The sequence below is a fragment of the Nipponia nippon genome, unplaced genomic scaffold, assembly GCF_047370975.1.
Source record: "Nipponia nippon isolate SJK-2023a ecotype South Korea unplaced genomic scaffold, ASM4737097v1 scaffold_10, whole genome shotgun sequence".
NCBI classification, from domain to species: Eukaryota; Metazoa; Chordata; class Aves; order Pelecaniformes; family Threskiornithidae; genus Nipponia; species Nipponia nippon.
This window is the reverse complement of record NW_028262291.1, coordinates 28,052,065-28,077,132: the sequence shown is the minus strand read 5'-3', so window position 1 is coordinate 28,077,132 and position 25,068 is coordinate 28,052,065. Positions and strand designations below refer to the sequence as shown.

The 25,068-nt window shown below is 56.9% G+C and overlaps 1 protein-coding gene across 7 annotated transcripts in view; it reads left to right on the top strand.

Moving 5' to 3' along the window:
* The window catches only part of DGKZ (diacylglycerol kinase zeta), a 53,077-nt gene that overhangs the window by 18,833 nt on the left and 9,176 nt on the right, over positions 1-25,068 (top strand). For 2 of the 7 annotated variants that reach the window (XM_087746176.1, XM_087746177.1), the window contains 23 exons: positions 10,534-10,642; positions 11,353-11,448; positions 12,267-12,344; positions 12,688-12,744; positions 14,952-15,020; positions 15,458-15,529; positions 15,846-15,962; positions 16,055-16,126; positions 16,428-16,523; positions 16,790-16,872; positions 17,410-17,470; positions 17,860-17,973; positions 18,368-18,508; positions 19,008-19,086; positions 19,384-19,439; positions 20,508-20,570; positions 20,813-20,886; positions 20,986-21,097; positions 21,383-21,582; positions 21,874-21,974; positions 22,110-22,189; positions 23,317-23,361; positions 23,651-23,720. In XM_087746176.1, coding sequence (XP_087602302.1) covers positions 10,534-10,642; positions 11,353-11,448; positions 12,267-12,344; positions 12,688-12,744; positions 14,952-15,020; positions 15,458-15,529; positions 15,846-15,962; positions 16,055-16,126; positions 16,428-16,523; positions 16,790-16,872; positions 17,410-17,470; positions 17,860-17,973; positions 18,368-18,508; positions 19,008-19,086; positions 19,384-19,439; positions 20,508-20,570; positions 20,813-20,886; positions 20,986-21,097; positions 21,383-21,582; positions 21,874-21,974; positions 22,110-22,189; positions 23,317-23,361; positions 23,651-23,720 — 2,045 coding nt within the window. Of the gene's footprint in view, positions 1-1,394; positions 9,711-10,533; positions 10,643-11,352; positions 11,449-12,266; positions 12,345-12,687; positions 12,745-14,951; positions 15,021-15,457; positions 15,530-15,845; positions 15,963-16,054; positions 16,127-16,427; positions 16,524-16,789; positions 16,873-17,409; positions 17,471-17,859; positions 17,974-18,367; positions 18,509-19,007; positions 19,087-19,383; positions 19,440-20,507; positions 20,571-20,812; positions 20,887-20,985; positions 21,098-21,382; positions 21,583-21,873; positions 21,975-22,109; positions 22,190-23,316; positions 23,362-23,650; positions 23,721-25,068 lie in introns of those variants that run through there. The other 5 variants (XM_087746178.1, XM_087746175.1, XM_087746173.1 and 2 more) reach the window with 4 other exon arrangements.

The following is a 25,068-nucleotide window of genomic DNA, read 5'->3' as shown; positions in this document are numbered from 1 at the left end:
GCTGGCCCTTTCCTGGCACTGGGAGGGGAAGTCCGAAAGACGAGTACCCTGTGTAGGGAAAGGGGCAGAGCCCTCCGTCCTTCAGCAGCTGCCAGGTTTGAGGGGAGAGCGAGCTAAGCGGGGGTGAACATCTCCTCCTGCCTGCCCCGTGCATCTACAGCTTCCCTTCTCGCTGGCACTGTGAGAAAAGGGCCGAACGCAATCCCCACAGCAGCTTTGGTGGCGGAGAGGTTTGCTCACGTGTCCTCACCCACCCCCGGCTCCCGCTGCTTTGCAAAGGCCACTCGCTCCTTCTGCTGTGACAGAGACAGCAACGGTGGTGGTAGCTCAGCCTTCGGGCTTGGCTCCCCTCTGGTTAATGGTTTCCTGTGAACCGCTTTCAAGACAGATACCCATCAGGGAAGGCAGCTGGCCGCCTTCGCCATGCTGGCAGCAGCCTCCCCTGATGTTTTGTTATGATCGTTTTGCTGTAGTCTCTCTCAGGCCCCGAGGACACTGGGCACAGTCCAAATGCACACACGCATGCACACTCCTACACGCAGAGGAAAAGAGCTCCCTGTCTAATTTTAGCCGTGACATGTAGGCAAGGGGAAGGGACGGGCAGGAGGAGGCAGGGTGTGAAAGGACGAGGTCCCAGCTGCAGCCGCTCGCGCTGACTCACTACGGCCGCATGTGTGGCTATCGGCTCCCATGGCTGGGTTAATGACCGAAATAACAGCAGCCGGTGACTCACCCCTTGCTCGCTCATCATGGAGCGAGCTCGCCTTCGGCGTGTCCCCCCTCTCTGCGAAGGCCGAAGTGGAGATGGGTTTCATGGCCCCAGGGGGGAGCTGGGTTGCGTTTGGCTGGGAGCAGCTCCCTGGGGGCAGCTGGGGGACCTGGGGTAGCAGTGAGGCGTGTCGGGGAAGTCCCCAGCCTGGCTGCGAGAGGTCCCACAGGGGGTTTGCAGCAACAAAGTGGGGGTAAAAAGCTCCTGAGATGTCTGTGTAGCCAGCCTGGACCAGACGCTGGCTGTAACTTGGGAGCAAGTTACCTCTGGGCGTGGGCACAGGCTCTCCGTGGCAGGCAGCTCGGTTCTGATCAGCCGTGCAAACCCCTTTATCTTTATCGAGGTCCCAAGGAGGCGGGAGAGAATCGCCTCCTCGGCGGGTTCCTCCCTTTATCCTCCTCTTGCCGCGCCGAGGGAAGCGGTGGCATCCCTTAGTTTTAGTTGGGTGCTGGGTGGCGGCTGGGTGCTGGGGGGGGACCCCTCTCTTTCTGCGCCCCCTCTGGTGCATGCGCCTGGGGCCAGGGGTGAGCCGGCCTCGGGGCTGCTGGGGGAGGAAGTGCAGTTGGTTATTTTAACGCGCTGTCAGGGTTTGCAGCGTGAGGAGGAGGCGGAGGGAGAAGCCGAGCGCTCGCTCTCCAAACTAGGACTTGGCCGGGGAGGGTTGGCCCGCCGCTGCTGCGCGGCCACCGCCACCCGCTCGGCACCTGCAGGGACCCCGCGCCGCTCCGGATCAGGTCACGGGGGCTTTTCGCCACGCTCACCCCTTCTCTCCTCCTCCTCCTCTTCTTCCTCGTCCCCCACGTTTTGCTGCTTTTGTTTGTGCTGGGTGGGGGATGGGTGGGGGCCGAGGGAGCCAGCCCTTAGTTCGTGAGTGTGGTCTGAGCAGGTACCGGGTCCCATCCTGCTGGGGAAAGGCAGGGGGGAGCAGTCCCCAGAGTCATCCCCGAGACCCTCAGCCTTGCTCCTGCTGAGCAGTGTTTGCTGCTGGAGGCTGCAGTGAGCCCGTGGGGCTACGAGCAGTCCCCCGGGCTGAGGCAGGGGCTCTGCGAAACGCAGCCACCGTGGCACTCAGTGGCACCTGGCTGTTGTTTCCCCTTTAGAAGGAGGGCAGGGGTTTTCCCTGCCAGAGGTGCGTTTCCAGCCACCCAGTCCACTGCCTGTTGCAGCACTGGCTGCATCCTGCCAGCCCGTGTGGCGTGGGGATGGCAGCGGGAAATCTGCATGTGGCAGAGGACAGTGGCGTGGGGAGCTAGCCTGTGCCTCACTGGGACCCCCGGACCCCAGCTGCTTTGCCCTGGGATAGTTTAGGGAAGCAGGACAGACTTGTGGACTCCTGGCATCTCCCCTGGTGGCAGTGAGGCACTGTGCTTCTGCTGGAAGTGGAGGGATGCCCTTCCGATCCCTGCCGTGGGCTGGAGGGAGGCATGCAGCTCCCATCTCTCTGTTATCAGTGCCTGAGGCTCTCTTGGCTTTGCTTTGAGTCTTTGCATGCCTTTGGGAGGTCCAAAGACTTCCCAGCCCTGGGAATTGCTGCCTGTGCTCTGCATCTGCCACACTGCAGCTTTATCTTTACACTGGGTTCACCGCCCCCTCCCCTGGACGCTGCACATTACCTTGCCCAGGATGTCACCCCCACGCCGGGATGCCGTTCCCGCGAGCTGGGAGAAAACTCTGGGGCTGCTCAGGGAGTTTGGATCAGGCAGCTGGGCTGTGGGACCAGCCTCCCTTTAAATAGCGTGTCCCTCGCGTCCCTTCCGTGTAGGAGGCACGGAGCCGTGCTTATCAAAGGAGGGGACCAGCCCTGGGGAGGACAGTGGGAATCTGCTAAAGAAACCACGGGCTGGGCACACAAACCACCGGGGCACCCTGCTGAGCTCCCCACCACTTTGCTTCATGCATGTCGCTCTGCAAAGGGAGCTCAGAGAGAGAAGAAACTCTCAGAGTCCTTCCCAGCCTGCGTCGCCGGTCCTGCTGAGGCGACCAAAATAGAAACTGCATAGCCGGCCTCTCCCCAGACCCCTGCTCTGCCTCAGCCATGGCATGCTGATGGTGGTGGCTCACCCTCTGCATTTCATCCCGGGTTAATTTGCTGCCCGAGGCTGTCAGTCTTGCCGTTTGGCTCCCCAGCCAAATGCAGCGACAGATTGTTTAAATCAGGGCTGTCAGGTTTCTTGATAACCAGGAGGCAGACTATTTACTGTAGTGGCAAATAAACTTCATAATGTTATGATGGTGGAAAGTTGTCAAGGGATATGAACACCCGGAGTCAGCCCAGGAGCCTCCAAGGAGATGGCTTTGGTTTAAATTAAGACAAAACACTGTCTTCCATGGATTTTGGGTAGGAAATCACATTGTTGTAATGGGAACATTACTCGGAGCCTTAGGGCTGGGAAACTCCTGACTTTATGAAGCGTAAGTGGAGGGTCTGAGCTAGTCTGGCAGATGTGCCTTAAAGCACATCTCAGGTTCGCCCTGAGAAGGCAGTGAAGGGGAGGTGGCACCAGGGGGTCGCGCAGAGCTTGGAGAGAGGCGGGATGGAGCTGCCACCAGAAGGGTGTGAGGTTATGCTAGGAACTGTAAAAAAGTCTCAGGCCCTTCTGCTCAGTGCCCCTGCTCTTCCCAGCCAGCTGAACTTGAGAGCATTTTCTTGGGTGGGATGGCTGATCCCTTTTGCCTTGCCTTGACTGAGGCTCGGCCAGGCAGTGGGGACTGCGCTCAGGTGATGCTGAGCCATCGTGGCCAGTTGGGGTGTGTCATGAAATTCCTGTCCCCTGAAATAAAGCCAGTGGGTGAGTTTTGCTTCTGGCCATCTTGTGCAAGGATCCCATTACCCTTTTGTGTCTGGGGTGTGTCAGGGTATTTGCATCGGGTCCACAGTGCTGCCATTGCTGTAATGCCGTGGAGCAGAACTGTGTATGTGTGGGAGCAGGAGGCTGTGAGTTGTGTTCTTGCTCGGCCACGTGCAAGATGGGTACAAAGAGGTCAGACTGATGTTGCTGCCCATCCCTTGTGAAGCAGTGCAGTCCTGGGGCCTCCAGGCTGGTCAACCAAAGTGCCCAGTAGCACTGACAGGCTTCTGAGCAAGTTAGCAAAGCCCTTAGATGTTGCCGGGGTGCTTTGCTCTCGCTGTCCGTGCCCAGTAGCCCTGGCAGGGGCCTCTACGCAGCTCCCTGCAGAGAGGCGTGCTGGGACTGCACGTGCAGAGACCTCATGGCTGGGAGGAGGTCCTTGGCAGCTGCATGCATCTGACCACCAGCCAGTTTCTAAGGCCTAGGAGGGAGGTCTGAATCCTCTGGATCAACCCCAGGGCTCACTGTTCCCCTCTGAGTGTCCTGCAAGGGCCAGAAACTGCCTTCTGCAGCCTGAAGGGACAACCTTAAGGTTGTGGCAATAATCTCCTCCACAGTATATGAGGGTGACGGTACAACTGAGGATGTCTTTGGCCATGGTTTGCCCTGGGAATGTCATGCTCTTGCAGCTCGGGAGCCTGCAAGTGAGGTTCTATGGCCTGTGTAGGCAGTGGCACTTGTTGCAGTAGGTCAAATGAATGAATCCTAAAATAGAAGGTGAGCACGGCCCGTAGCTCACCCCTCATGATGCTTTGAAAGGCTCATGGTTTCGACAGAGCCTCCGTACTCCTGTGCTGGGGGGAGCTGCATCTCCTTGCTCATGCTGGAGGGTGCTGTGTGTCTCCAGCATAGGGAGCTCCTGACTCTGTTTCATTTGCGTGATGTAGGAGAGGTTACAGCTGGAATGGAAATTCTGGGTAGAAATAAATCACGCAGAGTTTGGGAACTTGCTGATTTCTGCTCACCTCACTGCAACCAAAGCCCTGAGGGCTGGCACCGCATCTTGACCAGTGTATTCCCTTCCCCGTCTGGCACGGGGGCACCTTCCTCAGCAGACCTCATCCGTGCTGGTTGCCCTTTATGGCACCTCAGAGAGCGCTGGCCGGGGAGCCTGAGGGAGAGGCGAGATTGGTGACTGATGCATGGGGAGCAGGACAGGAGACTGGGGACAGAATCTCAGCAGGGGTGGTGTGGGGACAGCAGTGTACGTGGGAAGATTGAGTATTTTGAGGAGGGGGGGTGTGCGAGCTTGTGATGGAAACTGAGGCTGAAGGCAAGTGGTGGTATGTCAGCGGGGTGGCGATGAGCAGCAGCTCCCTGGATGGGCTCCCGGGCTCTTGTCCCTTGGTTCCTCTGGTGTCCTGGCAGGGAGGAGTCAGAGAGGCAGAAGCCCAGGAGATCTTGGTGTCACGCAGGGGTGGCTATTAATAACACTTATACTTTCCCTGTGGTTGAGCTGTGCCAGTCAAGCGCCCTTGCCAGGGGAAGACAGTTTGTAAACTGAAACGGGCTCCTGCTTGCGTGCTGCCAGCTCCGGTGCTGCAGCAGCTCCCCAGCACCCGCAGCAAGCCGGGACACAGCCAGCCACCATCAGGACAGGCACTCGTCACGGAGCAGGGCGAAACTCTTAGACTCATTTTCCTTGCTGTAGCCCTGTGGTTGGAAAAAATGCTTTCCAGTCAACTAACTGGAGGTTTGCTGAAAGGTCGGGAGGAGCTGATGGTGTTTTTCAAGTCCAGACTTCTGCAGGGCTTAAGGCTTGTGTGTTGTGCTGCTGGTGGTGTCCTTCAGTAGGGTCCTCTTGCCACCCTTGGTGCCAGGAGAGGGGTGCCAGGTTTGACACTGTATGAAGGTAGCCTGGGATCTCTCTTGCTTCTGGACACTGGCAAGAAGAGACCAGGCTGCTGGAGGGACAGAGGGAATAATAACGCGGAGGAAGGGCTGAGCAGGTATGTGGCACAGCATCCCTCTACATGTCTAAGGGCACAGAGGGCCTGTTCAGTGTGGTACATGGCGGTTTGCTTGAGGCTAGTGGAGGAAAGCAGAATAACAGAGCTGAATATCAAGAAGCTCTCCCTGATATGGACAGAGCCTATGCCTTGAGGGACACTGTGTGTTTAGCCCTAGGAGTCAGCCTGTCTGGTTTTGGAGCTGCCACCACCACAGGAGGGATGGCTGCTGGCTGTCCAGAGAGCAGGGCCTCCGTATCAGCCAATCCACAAGGTCTGTGTCCACTGAAGTTACAAGATGCAAATTTTTCCTCTTCAATCCCTGCTTGACTTTCCAAGGGCATTTAGATCCTGCCCTGGGAGCTTCCTGCAGCAGCCCCGTCCTCCCCCAGCTCTCGAGGGCAGCACTGCTGCCTGCCCATGCTCTGGGACATCTTCCTGCTTCAGCAGCATCTCTGCCCACCAGTGCCAGGCAGGGAACATAGGAGGCTGAGGAGCTCTGAGGGTCTGGTTAGAAAAAAAAAACCCTCCCAAGAGCTCCAACTGCAGATCATGAGCAGACCAGAGCTGCTGCCTCCTTCCTTATGCACAGAAGGAGATTGAAATGATAGTGCAAAGCTGCTTGAGAGTAGAATTGATATCCTAGTGCGTGCAGCAGTACTTCCTTTCCCTCCCACCCTACAAATGCCAGGCTGCCTCCATCCAGCCTCCTTACCTAACCGAGCTGAGCGATGCAGTCTGCAGAGCAGCCACAGGTGCCAGTTCTCCATCTTGTCTCAGCAACAAACAGTGGAGATCCCAGTGATGTGCTGGTGTTAGGCCAGGGGCTTCCAAGGCTTAGCTCGGGCTCCTCTCTGCCCAGTGTGTGGTTCCCTGGCTGCTCTGCATGCAGCTCTGCTGGTGCATGCCAATCCTGGGCACCCCCACCAGTCAGTCCGTCTGCTCCACCAGCAGCAGCTCTCAACACCTGCTATATACCATTTGGAGCTCAGATTGGAAGTAAGTTGCGAGAGATGGAGATATCTTCACCATCATATCTGAGCTGCCACGTGCTCCTGTTGTGGGCTGTCAGATGGTTGCCTGGTAATAACCTTCACCACTGGTGGCCAGAGCATGGGTCCATGTGCCACTCGCAGACAGCCCTGAAGATAAACAGGGCCGTAATCAGCTAGTACTCAAACGTAAATGTCAAGCCAAGGTTGTTCTAGCAGATTTCCTCACGAGACTGTGGTGCAAAAAGGAAGGAAGCTGTGTTAAGAGATCTTCCTGCCCATAGCAGCAGCTCAGCAAGCAGTACGGCAGCTTCACACTAGTGGAATATCTGGGGCAGGAGGGAGCATCCATTCAGGTCGTTCGGGATGTATTTGGACAGTACGTCTCCCCCGGCAGCTAAAGCGGGCCAAAAAGGGTCTGCTGCAGCATGCCACGTGAAGGCAGTGTCCCTTCTTGTGTTTTTTAACAGGTTTTATTTGTTCAGACAATTTTTAACACCTATTGGTGATGACGCAATTTACCGTGCATCATCCTGCAGGCGATAGGGAGAAGGAACAGGAATGGAGCACTGCAGTATCAGGGACAGGCTGGAAGCAGGGTGATCAGCAAAACCTGCTTTTGCCCTCTGCAAAGCTGCATGGGCCTCAGTGGTGTGATGGTTAACCTGCTGGTGACCAAGCACAGGCATTGCTCGCTGTGGTGGGACTTGAGAAATCCCTCCGAGGAGGTGGTACTTTGTTTTTGCTTTCAGTTCAACTGAGCTTTAGCTGCCCTGATGCTGCTCTCTGGAGGGCATTGCTGTCCTTTCTGCCCTCCTTGTGCTGCGTTACTGAGTACAGGCATGGCAATGAGACTGTAGAAACTAAAGAGCTGGCTTCCTTGCCTACGAGGCTGGAGCAGACCAAGCCAAGCCTGGCCTTCTCCAAAAATACACACTCAGCTTTGTACTCATCTAAAAGAAAGAGAGGTACAGCCCAATGGGTTGCTTGTAGTACAAGCACTAAGCAAAAGCTTCAGTTTGCAGTCCAGAAAGTAACACATATGTCCCATCGTACATGCATATCCCAGACAAAAAGGGAAGCTTCTGAAAAATTTGCCTGTTCACGTGGACCTCGGGGCAGTGGAGGTTTGGGCCAGAGTGTTCTCCTGAAGGTCCTCTGGTATTGATGACCTGCAAGTGAGTGCATAAAAGAGCATGAGAAGGGAGGAAGGTAGAAGTGAGTGCAGCAGGTGCCAGCCTTAGTGCAGTGGTGAGTGGTGTGCCCGTACCCTCGTGAAGGGTGGAGGAGCTGCCTTGTACAGCATGGAAATTGTTGAGAGTGATGGTGGTGGCTTATGTGTGCCTACAGGCTGCCATGATCCAGAGTCTCCTGCCTTGGGAGCAATTGAAGAGCCAGAAGTTTGCTTCTACCAAACTGTGGGTCTTGATAGGTTTTTTTGAGTTGCCCTTGAATAAATCCTCTCTATTTAGCAGCTAAAGAGAGGTGGTGGCTGGAGGGTGGGAAGCGAAGCACTAGCTCTGGAGGAGGGGAGCGCTGGAGCTAGGCAGATTCAGCCTCTTCCACCCCAGCCTTTGCATGCTGAGCTGCCAGCGCTGAAACCACTGCAGCAACTTCCACCTGTGGCGTGGGGCTTTCCATGAACTGCTGTAGCGTCTGGGCAGCCTGTCAGGCTTCGAGGGCTGGGCAGGGAAAGCTCGAGAGCCCCAGTAAAGCTCTTTCCACCAGGAGAGGGAAGTTTTGAGCAGGACAGATGGGATGATTTTCCTAGCCCTTCTCTACTGTACTCCAGCTCTCCTAGCCAGCTTCTACCAAATCTTCCTGCCCTGCTTTTGCTTGCCTGGTTGTTTTATTCCTTTAGGATTCGCAAGGGTTTAGTTTCAATTTGCTTCAAATTCAGTGGGGCTGGTGCTTAGGCAGCATGGTTCCCGCAGGGAAATCAGGCAGACCAGTGCCAAGGGAACGAAGGAGAGTGGTGGGGGTAGTCACCAGGGCTGATCGACACCTCGGGATGCAGGGTCTATGCCAATCCCGCAGCAGTGAGTGTGGGGCGCCGAAGGTCCCAGCCAGGCATTTACACCTGCCCTGCTGTCACCTGGGCACCCTGGGCCGAGCTGTGAAACCCAAGGAGAGGGGGAGCTGTGGCCAGCGGGAGCCCCAGTGGTGCATCTACCCAGCAAGCAGGTCCCAGCCCTGCCACGCACCCCAGGTGGCATCGCCATGCCCCCCTCTCCCTGCTCCTGTCCTCTGACCCCTACTGACCCCCATCCCCCTGCCCTGACCTCTGCAGCCTGACCAGGGCTCACGGGGGAGCCTATTTAATTCCTGGTCTCTGTGTTAACAGCCACCGTTCGGGTGCGATGGAAACCTTTTTTAGGCGGCATTTTGGGAGGAAGGGGCTGAGGCGCACCAGTGCGGTGGCCGTGCCCACGGGCAAGGCCAGGCGACGCTCCCAGACGGGGCTGCCCTCCACCTCGCTGGCCCAGCGCCGCCGCGGCTCGGGCGCCCCGCTGCCGGTCCTCTCCTGCCTGGGCCAGCCCCAGCGCCCTGGCCCCCGCCGCCGCTCCAGCACCACGCCGCCCTGCCTCAGCCCCAGGTTCGCAGTGCAGACAAAGCGCGGGGGCCAGGCACGAGCCATCGACGCCCACCTGGTGGGTCCCTCCATCCTCCTGGCCAGCCTCGTCCCCACCGGAGAGGAGGGGGATGGCGCGCCCCGCACCGACAGCTCCGGATCCGAGTCTCCGGAGGATGGCGGCGGTGGTGTGGCAGGGGGAGCCAAGTGGGGCCGGCGTGAGCGGTGGGCCGAGGAGAGGTGGCTGGCCATGCTGCCCCAGCTGCCGCCGCTCCGGGCCGGGCTGCTGTCGCAGGGCCCCCGCTGCCTGCGGCGCACCTCCTCCCACCGCCTGCCCACCGAGTTCATGTACAGCCGGGCTGCCCACGGTTTGCCGGGCGTCTACCGCCGCCTCAGCCAGCGCCGCCGCTCCAGCGATGCCCCCCGGCCCAGGCTGCTCCCCTCCAGCCACCTGCGGCTGCTGGCCCAGCGCTGCATGGGGGCGGCTGGAGCCGGGTGCCCCTCTGCCACCCTCCCTGAGTGCTTGGGACCGGAGCCCACCTGGCACGCCGCCCCGGACGGCTGGAGCCCCCGGCTGCTGTATGTATGGCGGCGGCACGCAAACGGGCGATGCCTTGGGGAGGGGAGGCTGGGTGCAGACCTAGGCTCGGCAGGGCAGGAGGGAAGGGGCTTGCCACCATCGGCCCTGGCTGCCGTCAGTGTCTTGCAGTGCTGCTCGCGTCCCCTGAGCATCTCCTGCTCGGGCTAGCGCTGCCTCTGATGCTCTTGGCGCAGCCCCTGGGGCTTGTGGGCATCCCCTTTTGCCAGCCCAGGGCCAGAGGAAGGTGGCAGGTCTGGTTGTGGGCTGGAGATGCACACTTTCTCCAGCTGGCTGGTTCTGGTGCTCCTTTCCTCCACCCTAGCACATCTGGGAGAAGCTCGCCAGCCCAAACAAACAGCTGCTCTTTTTTCTGGACGGTTGTGCTGGTCCCCGAAAACACCCCAGGCTCTGAGGTGCCTTGGTATGGGAGAGCTGCAGGGCACCTCGCTGGGAGAAGGACTCTGGGTTGTCCCTGCAAAGGCAGCCCCACCACTGCAGCTCGGTGGAGCATCCCAGGCTGTTTTGCAATGGACCTGTCATCTCCAAGGGCTTTGACCCAGCAGGCCCAGGCTGTGCCTTTTGCCAGGTGCAGTGTGTCTTCAGCTGAGCCATCAGCAATGTGGCCAGCACCTCCTTGTCCCCTGGGGCTGCCTCGTAGGAGCAGTTACTCCTTGGCCTGTGGTGCTGGGGTTTCACCTCATTTCCAGATGCTTGGTCCTGAGGATACTTTTCTGCTCCAGCCTCACCACCCACCCCAGAAGCAGGCTGTGATTTGCATTCCTCCTCCCCTGATCTAATAGCCAGCCCTCCCATGTCTTCCAGGAAAGCTATTGCCAAGTCCAGCCTCCAGCATATGGTAGCCCAGCCAAACCCTGCGCTAGCCCTGAGGAGCGACTCGGAGAGGCAGATACGCAGCGCTGTGGACTGGAGCGTAAGTTGTAGCACGTTTTGCTGGGTGTTCCATGGGATGGGCTCCTGGCCAAGAAGCAGCAGGCTCTTCCCAGGCTGAGGCTTCCCAGGTGACTTCAGCTTTGACACATTTATGGCCTCTAGCGCTGCCACCAGCTGGTGCCGACATCTGTGCTGCTGGCAGCACCCCTTGATGCTGCAAGGAGAGGCTGTGCCGGCACAGGTGGTTCCTGGGAGGATGGCATAGCTACTCCACTGCCAGCTCTTCCGCTCCTGACAGCCAAGGTCTTCTGGTGGCTGGGGCCGAGCAGCAGGAGCAAGCCCCTGCTCCTTCTCAGACAAGGCCTGGCAGGTTTTAAGCCGCATCATCAGGTCATAGAATAGAAGCTGTTTCAGGATAGTCCCCTGCATTGAATTTGCCCCGATGTCTCCTCTCAGGGGGTGATGGAAGCAGCCCCCCTGTGCAGGACACTGCAACTGGGCTGTGGGTCTTGGAGCGGGTTTCTTGGGGCCCTCGCATTTCCAACAGGTGGGCCATGGCAGCAGCTTTGTGAGGCTTCCTCTGTCTAGATGTTGGCCTTGGTTGTTCTGTGCATCTTGTCTCCCAGCCTACACCTAGCTCCAACCCCCCAGCCTTGTCCCAGTATCTTGTCCCTCACACAAAGCATTTTAGGGGCTTGGGTGCCCATCTGGAGGTGCTCTCAGAGAAACACATTGTCTTGTGCCTTTCAGGAGACTGCCGTCTATGGGGAGCACATCTGGTTTGAGACCAATGTCTCTGGGGACTTCTGCTACGTTGGGGAACAGAACTGTATGGCGAAGCTGCTGGTGAGTCGCCGGGGGTCACCCGCCTCCCGGGCAAGGGCCGCAGCTGCGGGCTGTGCTGCCACCCGGCTGGGACACCGCAAAGGCCCTGCTGCCGCTGCCGGGGCAAGCGCAGGCGTCTTGGGGGCTGCCAAGGGGGAAGTGTGTCCCTCCTACCTCTGTGTGCTGGAGGGCTGCGTCCTAAATTTCTGCCGGTGCTGGTGCTCAGTTTGCAACGGGAACCCAGCGCAGGGTTGCTGCTCACTCGGAGGTGATATGATGATATTCCAGGGAGAGGCTGTTGGGATCTCACACCCTTAGAGGGAGAATCCAAATCCAGCTTCTCTGGAAAGACCTTTCAGTAGAGGAGAAAAGTGAGTGCTGGAGACCCAGGCCTGCTGCCTCCTGACCCTGAAGGCAGCACTGATCTTGCAGGGTTGCTGCCTTTCTCCCTCCCGGCTTGCAGACTTGATCCTGCTTGTGGTGTGGAACATGGAGCACTGATGCCATCCTGTGCTTGCCCACAGGGCTTATCATGGGAGCCCTGTGAGTGCCTCCCAGATCAGCTTCCATGGTGCTCTCAGGCAATGTCAGAAGAGGCCAAGGACTGATTAAACAGCGGGAGAGCACCTCCCTGCTCTGTCACAGACCGGAGAGCATCTGCTCTAGGCACACACTTAGATCCCTTTACTTGCAAGGAGTCTAGGTGTATATAACTTTTCTACAGGACGTGTTCTGCATCCTAAAATATACGAAGGAGGTGTAATGGGAGGCTGAGCTTGCTGGCCTCTGAACACTGCTATTCACATGCATGTTTTTCCTCCTCTCTTCTCATCATCCAGCAAAAACCTCTCTCCAGGCGTAAGTGTGCAGCCTGCAAGATTGTAGTGCATACACCCTGCATTGAACAGCTGGAGAAAGTGAGTAGAGCCTGTTAAGCCCTCTCTGTGGCTTGCAAAGCTGTAACAGCCTTTTCCTGGGTAGCCCTTCCTCTTGGGTAGTGAAACACAAGAAGACTGGGGAACTGCAATGTGTCATTGCAAAGAGGGGTCTTCGGAGGAGACAGTACCAAAAGGAGCACCTAGTGACGAGATTGGGACCCCAGGCTCCATTGTGTTCAGTAACAGAGATACGTGAGGGGTTTCGTGGCAAGCATCAAACATCTCCAGAGGCTCTGGGCCTGCTGTAGTAAAATAAACTCCAGTAGGTTTCCTTTGGGTATGATGGTTTTACTGATTCCTCTCATGTGTGTTCAATCTACAGATAAATTTCCGCTGCAAACCTTCCTTCAGGGAGTCAGGATCCCGGAACGTACGGGAGGTGAGAGATGTGCCTGGGACGCTGCCCATGTCTGATCCCTCCTCACCTTCCCAGTTTGGTGGGAAAGGCATTAGATGCTGCCAGCCTGTTACCCATCAGAGTGCAGGCATCGTGCTGCCTCCTGGCTCCAAGGGGATGGCGCAGTAAAAGGGATGTTTCCTTGCGAGGCAACAGCACAGGCTGGGTGTGAGGAGTGAGGAGCTTGCAGGCAGCAAATGCAGAACATCTGCTGGTTTGCATGTTCTAAAGGTCCTGCATCTGCATGGGGGGGGGAACCTGCAAACAGTCTTTCCTAGGAGAGTTTTCCCCCGCCTTGTGCTGGTCCCCAAGCAAGTAGAGGAGGCTGTGGCAAAGAGCAGTTCCCCAAGTCTCCCACAATTTGGAAGGGAGCAGTATGGGCTCACTTCTTGCTTTATCCCTCAGCCCTGACTTGGGTGCCACAGGTGCTCCAGGTAACATTGGAAGATGCCCACAGTGGTGCTGTTGGACCCCTTTAGCCCATGTTTTAGTGTCCTGAGTGTAAGCAGTGGCCTGGGACTTGCCTGTGAGCTGCACTGGTGGAAGCACTTGTCAGCCCTCATGCTTCACCCTCCAGCCCGTGGAGCCTGCATAGCCCATGCAGTGCTCTGGAGCAGGTGTGGATGGTTCAGTCATGGGCCATTTTGGTAACACAGCTGCTGCCCCCACACTGTGCTGGTGCTGGCACAGCAGATGCAGTAGCGGAGAGGTACTCAAACACAGGGCTGCCTGCTCAGAAATGCCAGTGTCACCTGGTAAGGTAAAGATTTCAACATCACTTTAAACCTTCCTTTCTTCCTTTGCTTCTTCTGCCGTGCCTCCTTCCCACGTCACTCTTAGCCTAGCTCCCTTATTTGTCCTTCGCTTACTTTTTGGGCTCTGCTGACAACTCTCTGCCTCCGCTCACTCTTCTGTCTCTATTTTCCTCCTCTCCAACGTCTACAAATTTTCTCTCCCTCCCCTTTCCTGGTTTTCCTCCTTTTACTCACAAACCCTGCTTTGCCACCCTGTCTTTTTAATACTCCTCAGTTCCTCCAAGGGCTCTTCCCTCCTGTTGCCCTAGAAAAGTGCTCTTCTGGCCTTTGTGCTGCCAGGGATCCCCTTTAGGGTCAGCCCGTTCCCTACATGTGCCTGGTGGGACCCAGAGCTGAGCTCATGGCATAGCCCCCTTTCTGCTGACAGTGGATTAATGTCCACTAAAGCCAACAAGACTTTTTGTCCTCTCCCATGTGCTGCACTCAGAGCAGACGACACTGGAGCTGACCCAAATCTCCTGCGAGGTTCTGCCTCTATTATCATGATGACCCCAAACGCTGTCAAGAGCAGGGTGCTGGGCCCTAACTCACGGACTGTGAACTTGCACTCCCTCTTCCCTCTTTGCTACCCTCCCCACAGTGCCATTCCCAATCCAGAGCTGGAAGAGGAAGGAGGGATATAGGAAATGTGGTACTTCATTGCAAAGCTTCTGTCCCCCCACAACGCTCAGAGATCCCACTGTCACATTTCCCTGTCTCCACAATTGCTCCTGCATGTCCCAGCCCTCACCCACCATGAGCCTGCAGAGAGAGAGAAGGTGCTCCCCTCGCTGCAGGCAGGGGCTGAGGCAGGCTGGCAGGACTTGCCCTGGGGCAAAGAGCAGGGTGAAGGGGGTGTGGGGGCCTTTGGGGCTGCTCCTCTCCTCAAGGAACGTGGAGCTAGGCGGTTCACTGCTTAACTGCGAGCACTTCCATCTTCTTGCTGTGTGCGCAAACTGTGTCTCCCTGGGGATTTTCACTCCTTCCACCGGCATGTTTTTCACCTGGCACTGGGGACATCTGGTCAGAGACGTTAGAAGACGAAGATGTGATTTATGACCAAAGCAGTGCTCCACGCTACTGCTTGCCCACTCTCCATTGGGTTTGCTTTGTGTGATTCTCAGTCTTCAGTTTCCCTTGCTTCCTTCTTAGTTTTTCTGGTTTTAATTCCCTCTTCTCTGAGCACCTTAATTTGGCCTCTTGCCCCCTGATTCTTTGGCTTTGCCTTCTCCCAGAGGGTTGGGGCTGGTGCACGTGAGTAGCGGGCTTGCTGCAAGAGCAGAGATCGTGGCTGGCCTGGGTCTGTTCCTCCTGCCTGTCCCTGTGTTCCCTCACATGCTGGACCTTTCACTCCCTTTTTTTTTTTTTTTCCTGTTTTTCTTCTTTTCCTTTTAGCCCATAGTTGTCCGGCATCACTGGGTACACCGGAGGCGGCAGGAAGGGAAATGCCGGCAGTGTGGCAAGGTGAGAGGGCATCTCGGTTCTTTTCTCAGCCTGAAGGAAAGCTAAGGTCAAACCAGAGACAAGAACAGGGCTGGGGACCAGGGACATCCCAGCATTCCTATTTGGTGGTGGTAGCCTACAGCAACACCAAGACGCGTGCCCTGTTTTGCACAGTGAAGCACTACATAAGTGCTTCCCACACAGAGTTGTTCTCCCCCTGGGCCCAATCAATCCTGGAGGGGACTGTCTTCTTGACATGCTTTCCTTGGGCAATACGGGCACCCCTGCAGAGCGCAGTGGCCTCCCTGGTGCCGTAGTGGTGGTTGGGGCTATATGACAGAGGGTCCAGCTGCAGGCACACTCTCTTTGTTAACATCTCTCTTGGTGGTGGGAATGTCCTCTTGGATGATAGAACACTGCAAGGGAATTCCCTAAGCCTCTTATCCTTCCCTCTACAGGGTTTCCAGCAGAAGTTTGCCTTCCACAGTAAAGAGATTGTAGCCATCAGCTGTTCCTGGTGCAAGCAAGCGGTGAGCGAAGCCCCCATTGAATGTCTTGCCAGCCTGTTCTACATCTAATGACCTCTGCTTTCTGCTGGGACCCCCCAGGCTGCTTCACTGCAGCCTTCCCTTACAGCTCCTCTTACTGGGAGAGGCTGTACTGTGGTAGCTGGAAGCTCCTACAAGAAACTTTCTCCTCATTGCCTTCCCATTACAAAATTCCTGCAAGGTTTCGTCCAGCGTTCCCTGCATTGGCATGGGGGAGCTGGGAGGAGGGGAAGGTGGTTGTCCCCAGCAAACGGAGTAGCTGAGTTTTCTCTCTGTCTCTCCTCTACTCCTTCCCCAGTATCACAGCAAAGTGTCGTGTTTCATGCTGCAACACATCGAAGAGCCCTGCTCGCTGGGGGCTCACGCTGCTGTTGTCGTTCCTCCCACCTGGATTCTGCGGGTCCGACGGCCCCAGGTAACTCACCTCAGCTCTTGTGGCTCTTTCAGAACTCCTGCTTGCCCAGCAGCTCCTCGCGGAGTTTTTGAGTTTGTTTCTTTTCTCTCTAGAATCCACTGAAATCTAGTAAGAAGAAGAAAAGGACATCATTCAAGCGGAAATCCAGCAAAAAGGGGGCCGAGGTAAGAGATGAGGGGACATGGAATGACCTTGCCTTGGAAGGGCGGAGGGACTGGGCAGTGAGGAGCAGGACTGGGAAACAAGGAGACTTTGCAAGGTCTGCACTGAGGTTAAGGAGACTGAGGTGGAGGGAGGGTGCCTGCTGGCAGGGTAAATCCCAGCTATAAGGTTCTATAAGGTTTACGGGGTGGCTGGGATGTTCTCTTCCTCCCAGTTCTGACCATGTGTGATGTTAGGGCTCAGCTGGAGGTGGGAGTCTGCATTTCCTTGGGTTTGTTGAAGGACCTGTGCTGTTTCTTGCAGGAAGGAAGGTGGAAACCCTTTGTCATCAAGCCCATGCCAGCTCCTCTCATGAAGCCCTTGCTGGTGTTTGTGAACCCCAAGAGTGGTGGGAATCAGGTATGGCCTTGTTCTACATCTCCCTGAGAAGGCAGCTCTATGAGGGCATTGCATTTTGGCTTCTGAGGACTCAGCACTTAGTTTTGGTAATGTCTCAGCTGCAGAAGAGGCAAGGCAACCTCCGCAATGCCAGTTTGCTGCCTGGCAGTTCCCACCTAGGCCGGGCTTTGCCTGAGTCCCCCCAGAATGCCATTGCCTTGGCCTGTCCTCGAGACCAGGTGCCTTCTTCCCTCTGTCCGCTGCTGAAGTCTTTCTTGTCTTCACAGGGAGCCAAGATCATCCAATCCTTCATGTGGTATCTCAACCCACGGCAAGTTTTCGACCTCAGCCAGGGTGGACCCAAGGAGGCGTGAGTACTGATGGGGCAGCACCCCTCTCTCCCCCATTCCTGCCCCAGAGATTCCTCTCCAGAGCTCTTCGGCTGGTGGAGGCCTGATGCTCCATACCTCCCTTGTGCGAGGAAACCCCCAACAAGTTCATGCTTTGAGAGGCTTCTCTAGGATACCTTGCAGCCAGTCCTGGCCTTGTAGTGTCTCCTGCTGGAGGGCTGGTCTAATCTTGAGGCTAGTGGCAAAGAGAGCAGCTTTAGGGTGATATTCCCAAATCTAGTTCATTTTGTTCCATTAATGTCGCATGGGTCTTGTCTGCTTGCTGTGTTTCGGCTTATCTACATGTACGTGGACTGTGGACACCCTGCTCTTCCTCCACAAGAGCCGGTGAAGCCAAAGTTACTGTGGCTTTGCTCACTTCTGTGAACTGCTGTGGCTATGGAGAGGGAGACACACATGTGGCTTTGTGAATGCCACGGGCTCTGCGAGGGCAAGGAGCCACTGCATAACACCTTCGGTGCCTCTTCCCTCCCCTCCTCACCCTCTGTTCCCTGCAGGCTGGAGCTGTACCGCAAGGTCCACAACCTCCGGATCCTGGCGTGCGGTGGAGATGGCACGGTGAGTCCCCCGGCCCCTTCGTGCCTGTGGTACCCTTTGCCCCAGGCCTTTCCAGTGCCAGCAGCAGCCCTTCCCGCTGTAATCCAGAACAGGGCAAAATGTGTGCACTGTGTCTGTGGTCCAGCTGGTGGCACCAGATACTCTGGGTCCCCTCATGCACTGCTCCAGGGAGCGCTAGTCTGTGGCACGTCTGGATTTTTCACCCTTTTGGGGGGCCAGTGTCCTCACTGGGGTTATTGGTGTCTCCCGCAGCACCCGTTTGGAGCATTAAAGACTGTGAATAGCCTCGGTGGTGGCTAAGGGGACCCTGTCTCTGCCTCTCTGCCATCACTACCGCTGCCAGTCCCTGAAATAACCAACTGTTTCTTTGCACTCTCTTGCTCGAGCAGGTGGGCTGGATACTCTCCATTCTGGACCAGTTACGCCTCAACCCGCCTCCTCCTGTGGCCATCCTACCTTTGGGGACAGGGAACGACTTGGCCAGGACGCTGAACTGGGGTGGGGTGAGTGATGGGCAGAAGAGCTCACTGCTGACAGAGCGCTTCAACTCCAGTTCCTGACACATGGGTGGACATTTGCACTGGCTGGCTGTTTTAACTTTCCCTAACTACAGACCAACAAATAAGTGCAGTTTGGATGTTACTGTTCTTCTGACATTTGAATTATTCTGAATTAAGTTATAATATATTGGGACATTAACAAAAGCAATCACTATTTCAAACTTTGGGAGATTTTTAGAAGGAAGATGTATTGTTTTTAAATTTAAAGTCCCACTTTGTTGAGCATTCAAGTAGAATTGGTCTTTTCCACATCCTTTGCTCTGGGATGTCTTCCCAAAGAAGGCGACATCTCTGCAGGAGGCAGGTGGGAGACTCATTGAGTCCTGCTCTTCACCAGGGTTACACAGATGAGCCTCTGTCCAAGATCCTGTCGCATGTGGAAGATGGGAACATTGTGCAGCTCGATCGCTGGAACCTCCATGTGGAGCCAAACCCTGACGCGAACCCTGAGGAAAAGGATGAGGCGGCTGCTGACAAGGTGGGATATGTTCCTCTCCACGTTCGTTCCCTGCACTAGGGATCTGCATTCTCCTTCTCCCACTGGCTCAGGCAGCCCCAGCACCTGGGGCTACAGTGTTGGGCTGGCATCTCCCTGCTCCAATTCCACTCCTTGCCTTGTGGCTCTGACCCATGGCACTCGTGGCAAGGCATGTAGAGATCAGAACTAAATGTGGTTTTTAACCACAGCTTGCAACAGGTATAAGCCCAGTCCCCTCTGAGACTGTTTCTTTAGCAGAAACATGGGTGATTGCAGGTATCTTGGAGAGCAGAGTGTGTCCCCTTGGGCCATGTCCCTTACCCCTAGGAGCCAGGGTCCATCATCTCAGGCTGGTGACCCCTGTATTTCCCTGGGGGGAAGGCAAGCCTCTGCTCCCTCAGCCTCATGAGGACAGTGCATGGCTCTGCTATAGCCTGACCGTGTCTTTGCCATGGCCACAGGCTGGCAGCCTCATCTTTGTTCCTCCTTTCTATTTCAGCTCCCCTTGGATGTCTTTAATAACTATTTCAGCCTTGGCTTTGACGCGCGGGTGACACTGGAGTTCCATGAATCCCGAGGTACGGGGGGGTGGCAGGGCTGGGGTAGGGTCTGTGGTGATGGGGTGCCCCAGGGGTGGGCTCCTAGAACGCTCCTCGGGAAAGTGAACAAGAGGATTGCCCCAGGGACAGGGCTGAAGATGAAACCTGAGGAGCAAGTGGAGGCTGCAGAGGGGGAGGAGGGGTGCCTGCAGGGGAAGAGAGCTGGGGACTGCCTCCTGGCCGAGGCTGACTGGAGAGCCATGTCTGGGGAGAGCTGGCAAGTGAAGTATTTCCATGTGCAGGCCAATGACCTGGACTTTTTTCTCCTTTCCCTAGAGGCCAACCCAGAGAAGTTCAACAGCCGGTTTCGGAATAAAATGTTCTATGCTGGGGTGAGTGTGTGGAGGATATCTGGGCAGGCCTTCATAGCAGCCTTAGCGTCAGCTACAGCACAGGCATGGCCCCGGCTCCTGTTTGCACCCTCAGCTCACTCATCTGAGTTACACAGGCCTTCACGTGCACCCAAGCTGAGCCCCCCCTGAAGCTAGAGAGGTGCTGGAGAAAGGCTGCAGCCCTGTGAGTCGCAGCTCCTCTTTGGCTGCGAGTGCTGCTGGCAGTACAGCTTGCTCTCTGGCCTGCGGTACAGTTGCTGTCTTGATCTCCTGCCACTATTGTTCTTCTTCTCCGGCTCACAAGACGGTCACCCAGGCAGGACCTCCCCGGAGCTGTGGGGAGGCAGGCTGTCCCCCCTGCAGAGGAACGGGAAGCCTTTCCACAGAGTCCCCACACTACTTTGGTCTTTTATACCTTGGGCCAGTTACAGCCCCCTGGCTAATTATGCCACCCTGCTGTATCTCACCTCTAGAGCTTTGTATCTCAGTGTCGTCTTTGTTTGTCCATCCCCCCATCCTCAATATACCTCCCTACCCATGTGGCTGGGTGACCGGTATTTGAGCAGTACTAAAGGCCAAGTGCTGTTCTGTACCATCTCACATCTCTCCTGTTTGTGTCTCCCCTCCTCTCTGTACAGTTAAACCCAAAAGGGACCCTAGGATCTGTGTAACAGAGGCCATACTGTCTCTCCTCGTATCTCTAGATGAGGTCACATCATCAGCTCTGTTTTATGGTGCTTCATTGCAGCTTGAGACTGAATTTGTCTCTTGTGACTCGACTCTCTCACAAGAGGAGACCCACCTTGCCCGCTCGTCCCTAAAGCTGGGACTGGGCTGGCAAGGGAATACTGGAGGGTGTTACTAAAGGTGCCCTGAGATTTTTGGTAGGCAAAATTACCAGAGGAATGGATCAGGTTGTTTCAGGAGGGGAGAAGAGAGGGCTTCTGCCAATGGGCAAGGAAGGGATTTGCTGCTCTCAGCAGCTGAGGTCTGAAGGTCGGTGGCAGGCTTCCTGGCTGCCCATTTCAGTAAATGTGTGGGTGCTAATGCTGTCTCTTGCCTTGGCAGACGGCTTTCTCCGACTTCCTCACAGGGAGCTCCAAAGACTTAGCGAAGCACGTCAAGTTGGTTGTGAGTGTGCAGGGGTGCTCTGGGCCAGGGAGGGGGTTGAGCTGCCGAGGGGCGAGGAGCGGTCCCTTGGCACACTGGGTATCTCAGGGCTGGGGAGAGGATGTGTTCCCAGGGACACTGGCTTCCCCTGGCTTGGAGGACAGTCACTGTGGGGAGCAGAGGGGGAGGTCATTTCCTCCCAGGTGGGTAGGGTGGGCCAAGCCCCCCTTACAGCAGCCTGAATGCCCCTGTGTTGTCTCCAGTGCGATGGGACAGACCTGACCTCCAAGATCCAGGACCTGAAGCCCCAGTGCTTGGTCTTCCTGAATATCCCCAGGTGAGCAGCCCCAGGACCTGCCCTCATGTGTTGGGTTCCTCACCCCCATGCCACAGATCCCTGCCCGGGTTCCATGCATTGCTTGCCATCCCTTCACAGGTACTGTGCAGGGACCATGCCCTGGGGCAACCCTGGGGAGCACCATGACTTTGAGCCACAGCGTCACGATGATGGCTGCATTGAAGTTATTGGCTTCACCATGACATCCCTGGTGAGTTGGTGCTGTTGCCAGTTGTAGCTAGCAATGAGGGGAGCGACCGGTCCTGTTTACCAGGCGTCAGCCAGCTCGCCAGCTCCCCAGCTTCCCTCTGAGGAGCTGTGGTGTTGGCCTGTGTGACAGTGTCTGCTCTCTGAGATTTAGGCGAGGTGCTGTCATGCCCTGGTCTCTGTGGATCCCTTCCAGAACTTGGTTCGCTTGTGGCATCTGGCTGACAATGGGTGCTCCCCCATCCACCCCTCAGTCCATGCTCTGCTCTCACTCTGGACCCTTTCACAGGCTGCCTTGCAGGTCGGTGGCCATGGGGAACGGCTGTGCCAGTGCCGGCAGGTGGTTCTCACCACGTCCAAAGCCATCCCCATGCAGGTAGATGGAGAGCCCTGCAAGCTGGCGGCTTCCTGCATCCACATCTCCCTGCGCAACCAAGCCAACATGGTGCAGAAGACGAAGCGGCGCAACTCCATGCCTCTGCTCAATGAGTAGGTTTCTCAGATCAATCCGCCACCTCCTCTCCAAAGCAGAAGGGATGGAGAGGGAAAGCAAGGGACTGATCCGTCACTCCCAGAGGCATTTTGATCCTCTCTCAAGAAGGGTCTGGGAAGGGATCAGGTCACAGAAGTATGGCTAGACCCTGATGCTGGAGAAGCTGCTGGTGCCAAGCTCCCCACCTCAGTCTGTGCTTTTGCCTGTTTTGGAGGCGTGGGTGGGATAAGGAGAAAGTGAGCTGTCACTTTCTGATCCGTTCCCTTTTCCTTCCGTCCTGCACGCAGCCAGCAGCCGGTGCCCGAGAGGCTGCGGATCCGGGTGAGCCGAATCAGCATGCGTGACTACGAGGCACTGCACTATGACAAGGAAAAGCTCAAGGAAGCCTGTGAGTGACCACCTGAGCAACCTGGGGTGGGAGCTGCAGTCCCTGAGTCTGGCAGTGCCCTCAGCTTGGCTGTGTGAGGTGTTGGGGATGGGACACGGGCTGCTCCCTCAATTGTGTCTGTGCCCTGTCGTGCAGCTGTGCCACTGGGGATCATTGTGGTTCCAGGAGACAGCGACCTGGAGTTGTGCCGGACCCAAATTGAGAAGCTGCAGGAGGTGAGGCTTTGCGTGGGAAGTGGTCATGGCTGGATGCTGAGGATGGAGGGGCTCGGGGCAGGGATTTCTAAGCCTCCTTGACCTGCACACACCAACACGCATGCTCCTGCTTCTGGTAGCAGGTCACAGTTTGCCTTCACCCCGTGGTGGAGGCAGGATCCCAAGCTGGATGGATTGTTGCTCCCTGCTTTCTGGCACCTTCTTTCTCAGCGTTGTTCTTCTGACCTTGTTCTCCAGGCCCAGAGTGTCAGTCGCCCAGAAAAATTATGGGGCAGTGGAAAAAGCTAGCATACATCCTATGGGGGCCTGTCACCCCCTGGGTGTTCGGGGAGGCCTTTCCTCTGTCCCTTTGTTTGCTGTGCTATGTTCCTTCAGCCCTCTGCGGGCTCCGTGTTTCCTGGCACAGCTCTGCCCCTCCCAGGGTGCCTGGATTAGGGTTGCTCTCCCCTCCAACTCTCTTCATGTGCAAGTACTAACTTCTGTGCTCCTGCCAATGTGCTAGTGCGTGTCCATGACCCGGACATGGGCTGTGTAACCCTTGCTCCTGGTGAGCAATGCCTTCTGAGCCCACAGTGTGCCTCCTGGTGCCACACTGCTCAGTCTGATTTTTCTCTCAGAAGATTGCAGGGACCTTGCTCAGTCCCCAGTTAGCTGGCTCTTGTGCCTGAGGGAGCCCCATCCAGCGTGTGCATAGTGGCCTGCAGGGCTGAGTTGCAGGGCTGCTTGCCCAGGCTGGCACACTGGCATCTGCTCCTTGCTCTGCATGCCTGTCCCCTGCCCACCTTGTGCCCAGGCACTGGTGAGGACACGCAGACAGGCACATGGCTAGCAGCTCCCGGGCTTAGAGGGTAATGCCTTCCTGCAGCATCAGCCTGGTAGACTGATGCCTCTGCAACCTCCTGCACCTCTAAAGCTGTGCATTGAGGCTGGTGTTCCTCAGTCACCTTGTGGTTTACCTCTTCTCCCTCCTTGGGCAACCACTGTGCTCTGGCCTCAAAGCAGGGCAGGGACCAGGGACCTTGGCCAGGCAGTGTGTAAAGCCAGATATGCCAACACCAATGGGATGAGAGAGGGGCTGGGGGGCTGCCCAGACAAAGGCTGTAACAGCACACCTTGCCTTTCTGCAGGATTTCCCTTCACAGCCCTCTGCTTCAGAGCGCCTGCTCTTTCAGGTGTGTATGGCCTCGCTCCGTCCCCTGGGCCCTTCTGTCATGTGCACCGTGCCGGTCTCGTGGGCTTGTCTTGTGGCACCTCTCTCTCCAGTGAGCTGGTGTGTGTCAGTTCCAGTCTGTCCCGTGCTGCTCCCCGTCACTGTGTGCTGTGCTTGTTTTCAAGTTCCTCTTTCCATCCAAGCGCCTGTGGTCCTCCATGTCTGCGGGGACCTCCCAGAGCTGGAGAGATGCTCTGGGAACAGATGGGGAGGCCAAGAGACACAACTTTATCCTCTCTTTTTTTATGCAGGAGGGTGATGGAGCCAAACCAAAGACACTGTCATCCCAGAAGCTGTCGCCCAAGTGGTGCTTCCTGGACTGTGAGTATCATCTTCACCTGGGAGTGCTGATTGTGTCTGAATTTGGGAGCATGAGGGGACAGACCCTTAGTGACAAGCCACTGAGAGCCAAATGGGACTTGAGACTCATGGATGTTGGGGTCTTTGCAGCTGAGTGCAGCGGTTTTTTTGCCCCAGGCTGTGTCTCTGGCCGCTGACCACCAGTGGAGCAAGGGGTGAGTGGAACGAGAGGTGTCTGCTGGCCTCCTGCCCCTAGAGCCGAAGGGAGCTTGGCAGCCTGTGTCCCATCGCTGCGCGACTGCTGGGGTTGCTCTCCTGTGCCGTGCAGGCAGGGGGCCCCCCTGCTCCAGCAGGCTGGGAGCAAGGCTCACCGTGAGCATCCCAGTGGTATGGGAGCAGGCTCCCCACTGGGCTCCAGCTGCTGCTTCTCCCCTGCCTGCAAGTAGCTTTCTCCTCTCCCTCTGCCCTTGCTGACCAAGAGGCTCCAGAGCTCTCCCTCTGTACCTGGAAGCTGGTCGAGAGAAATGACTGCTGGTGGCACTTCATCTCTCTGACTTCCCAGTAGCAGGGCGTAGAGCACAGCTGTGGGTTGCAAAGTGGGCCTGGGAAGCCTTGTATCAAGCAGAGAGGGTGCAGCTTCTCCCTTCAGGGCTCCAGCCCTGCATGTGGGACTGCTGGCGCTGCTGCTCCCAGGTGTCACTACCAGGGCTGCTGTACCAGGACCGCTTTCCCTCTTCCTGCCAGTCTCCCAGCAGCAGGTTCTGGACACAGGAAAATGTGTCAGGAAAGAGGCCAGAGCCTCATTCAAGACAGTGCAGGCTCATTCAAGCAGCTGAATTACAAGCCTTCAGCAGCTGCTCCCTGGCTGTAAATCTCCAGCCAGGACAGGCTAAACGGGGCTCTCTCACTCCTCTCATCTGGTCTGGCCCACCCCCGCTCTGTTTGCAGAGAGAATTCCCCGGGTCCCTAAGGGTCCCACTGCAGCAGCCTCACCTGGGCAGGCACCAGCAGCCTGGCGGAACACAGGGGAAGTGCCACCCTGTGTGGGGACCCAATGGTCCTGGCACTCTGCTCTGGCTTGTCCTGCTCTCCCCTGGTGATGCCATAAGTCCCCAGCCCCTCCCTGCTCCCCAGGCGGTGGTGGCTGCATGGGTCTGGCTCCAGCACAGCCACTTGCTCCATTGGTGTTGAAGGAGCTCCTCTCCTGCTGTGGGGATCTCTCCTCTAAGGAAGAGGGATGAGCAGAGGGATGCACTCGGACAGGCTGCTGCCAGCAACAGGCTGGAGGCTGGTTTGAAACTCTCTCCTGCTGTCCTATGAGATAGGGGCTTGGATCTACAGCTGGTGGTGGCGTGCTCCGTTGTACCTG